This window comes from Cyprinodon variegatus, unplaced genomic scaffold (genome assembly GCF_000732505.1).
Source record: "Cyprinodon variegatus isolate N-32 unplaced genomic scaffold, C_variegatus-1.0 Scaffold155, whole genome shotgun sequence".
NCBI lineage: Eukaryota > Metazoa > Chordata > Actinopteri > Cyprinodontiformes > Cyprinodontidae > Cyprinodon > Cyprinodon variegatus.
Window position 1 is genome coordinate 46519 of NW_015150608.1, and position 2960 is coordinate 49478.

The following is a 2960-nucleotide window of genomic DNA, read 5'->3' on the forward strand; positions in this document are numbered from 1 at the left end:
TCATCTGCTTAAAATAACAAGACAGTGCTCGTATTTGTACCTCTGTCCAAAGAGCAGAGTCGTCCTGGTCTCCGCGTCGTTAAAAGAAGAAGGTGAGCAGCAGATGATCATGGTCGTCCGACAGTTTCCTCCCAGGGAGTCCTGCAGGATCCGGGTCATCTTGCTGTCTCTGTACGGCACATAGCTCTGGTCGAGAACAGAAACATAAGCAGGTATACCTGCTGGGCTTTAAAAGTGGACGAAACGTCTGTCCTTTCAGAACCAAACGTGACAAACTGGTGTTTCCTTACTGATGGAACTCCTCTTTGTAACACTTTAGTGATATTAACTGGTCATGCTGTTTTACATTCTACTTATGTATACATGTGTCTATATGTTAGGGATGTAAATAATTCATTCTCTTACAGAGAGGTGTCAATTTTTTATTAGATAAAAATTTCTTCCATGTGATGAATTGATGACGTTTGCTTGAAAGAAAAAAAATTAAATTAAAAACAATCCACTGGAGTTTGTTTCCAGGTTTGAAGACGTTTCTCTTCCCATCTAGGAATCTTTTGCTAATTAAAATGTCCGGAATAGCGGCGAGTTCGAGGTTTTAAACAGTAGCCCAACAAAGACTTATTTTTGTTTAGAAAACATGCCAATTGGAACGGATGAAGAGGTCGTTTGGCTTCTTTTGTTGAAGGGATTAACTCAGTTGCTGCATTGAAGGTTTTCGAACCAACAATTCCCTCTAACGACCCCCCCCCCCTTCCTTTCAGAGACATAGACAGGTATGGCGTATTGCAGTCTAACAAAATAACCCAAACGACCTTCATTCCAAAAGGGTGGACCTCGTCGTTTGGCTTGATTGCTCTCATTCTTCACCTGTTTAGCTCTGCCCGGTTCCTCATTAACGCTAATCTGATCCACCTGTTTCCAGCCGCCAGTGCCCGATTATTCGAGCCGTTGTGAGACTAACTTTAGCCATCAAGTAATTTAGATTTTTTGCCTTGCCCTTGTCTGCTCTGTCTGCTGTGGTTTTTGCACTGTTTTCCTGGATCCTGCAGGTTACCGAACCTGGAATATTTCACAGACTTCTGCTTCGATTCTCCTCACGGACATTGTTGTTCCCTCAGCGTCAGTTCATGTCAGCTAATCATCACTCCGGGAGCTGGAAGCGGCTACGGCTGCAAACAGTGGACAANGACATTGTTGTTCCCTCAGCGTCAGTTCATGTCAGCTAATCATCACTCCGGGAGCTGGAAGCGGCTACGGCTGCAAACAGTGGACAATCTCCCTTTCATCTGGGATTGGATTGGACTTTGAACAGTGACTTTTTGCTCCTAGTCATGGTTAACCCGACATTCCAGTCACTAACCTGTGTTTTCTACCTCTGCAGTGAATCCGGTTACCCTCCCTGCTGACGATCAGACGCTCGCTGAGTTTTGTTCAAAATAAACTTAGACTTTATCGTCATTTTTTATTCAGAAATATCCTTCAGTACAGCTCTCAAGACATTTCCATTTTTAAAGTGCAGCAGTGATAAAATGTACGTATCAAATTTGTTAAAAAAAAGCCATCCTGAACCGTTTGTCTTACATTGGAAGATATTCTTTATTATTTATTGGCACATTTATTGTCTAATGGTTAATTGTTTGTATAATATTTGATTGTTTAAGGATGAATTAAATAAACAAATGTACATTTATTTATTTTATTCAACATTTCATTATTTTTTGGTACATTTACACCAATTTATTTCATGCTATCTTTACTTCATTTTGTCCTAATCCTCCAAAAACAAAGAGTTCTCTTATTTCATTAGCTAGATACGGAGAATATGACATGACTGTAAAAAACCAAATCCATTTTATGCCAAGCTGTATAAAATAAAGATAAATAATTAAACTGAGCAGGTGGAGGCTCATGGTAACTTTGGAGGAGCTCCACAGCTCAGCTGGAAGAATCTGACGAGCTCAAGAAATCTGCTTTTTATGGTTGATATTATGCAAATAAGTGGAAGTGGGTGATCTGGTCAGATTAGACAAAAACTGAACATTTTGACCCCAATGCAAACTACATGGTGAGGAAAACTAAATGTTTACATCTCCTTAAATAATCCACATTCATTTATCAGGAACCAGAAGGCTAGAGTTGAAAGAAGGAGGAGAATTTAGGACAATCCTGAAGGAAAAGCTGTCGGATGCTGAGCCTGACAGCTGCTCCAGGAATTAAACAATGTGTGAAGGATGGAGGAAGCATGTTTTTAATGCCTCACCGAGCCCTCGGCCAGGGCAGAGATGACGTTTCCCAACGATGACAGAGACTTGTTGATCATCTTTGCTTCGTCTAGAACTGTGCCCTCTGCTCCGGTTTTTCCAACCTTTGAATAAAAGCTTCATTATCGAAAACAATCTTTTTATGACAACGTCCAGAAGCATATCAGCACTTTCCTGGAGCCTTACAACACTGTTAGCTTATTGAAAAAGGAGCAGAGGAAGAAGCTTTCCTGCCTTTTCACTCCCGGCCAGATCAACCAGGTACAGCTTTCCAGTCAGTTTCTGCTCCGTCTGAGTGTTTTCCTGCTTGATGTTGATGAGGAAGATGCTGTGACTCCGGGAGCTGTGCTCATTCATGTCTGAGGAGAACAGAGATGAATTAACAGAGCATCATGCAGTAAAATAACGACATTCTGCTGTAGAAAATGAAGACATTTTCAGAAGGAACCGTTTTCTATGGAAGCCTGTTTCTGCCACATGAAAAATAAAAAAACTGCCAAATAGAAAGTCATAATTATTAGATTTAAAGTGATAGTTTACAGTTTCAAAATCATAATTTTGAGTAAAAAAGTAATAATTATGAAATACAAAGTTTGAAAATCAAATATCTTATAATTATCACTTTATATCTCATAATTATGACGTTTAAAGTAAAAATGATGACTAAAAGTCAGAATTATGACTTTATATCTCCTAATT

The 2960-nt window shown here is 39.6% G+C and overlaps 1 protein-coding gene across 1 annotated transcript in view; it reads right to left on the reverse strand.

Annotated features, from left to right (window-relative positions):
* Positions 1-2960, reverse strand: part of LOC107086510 (kinesin-1 heavy chain-like) — a gene marked incomplete at its 3' end in the record, with an annotated part of 45500 nt that overhangs the window by 24511 nt on the left and 18029 nt on the right. Inside the window, exons 8-10 of the mRNA XM_015377498.1 lie at positions 2496-2620; positions 2261-2365; positions 24-186 (exon numbers count right to left, since the gene is read on the reverse strand). Of these exons, the coding sequence (XP_015232984.1) occupies positions 24-186; positions 2261-2365; positions 2496-2620 (393 nt within the window). The remainder of the gene's footprint in view (positions 1-23; positions 187-2260; positions 2366-2495; positions 2621-2960) is intronic.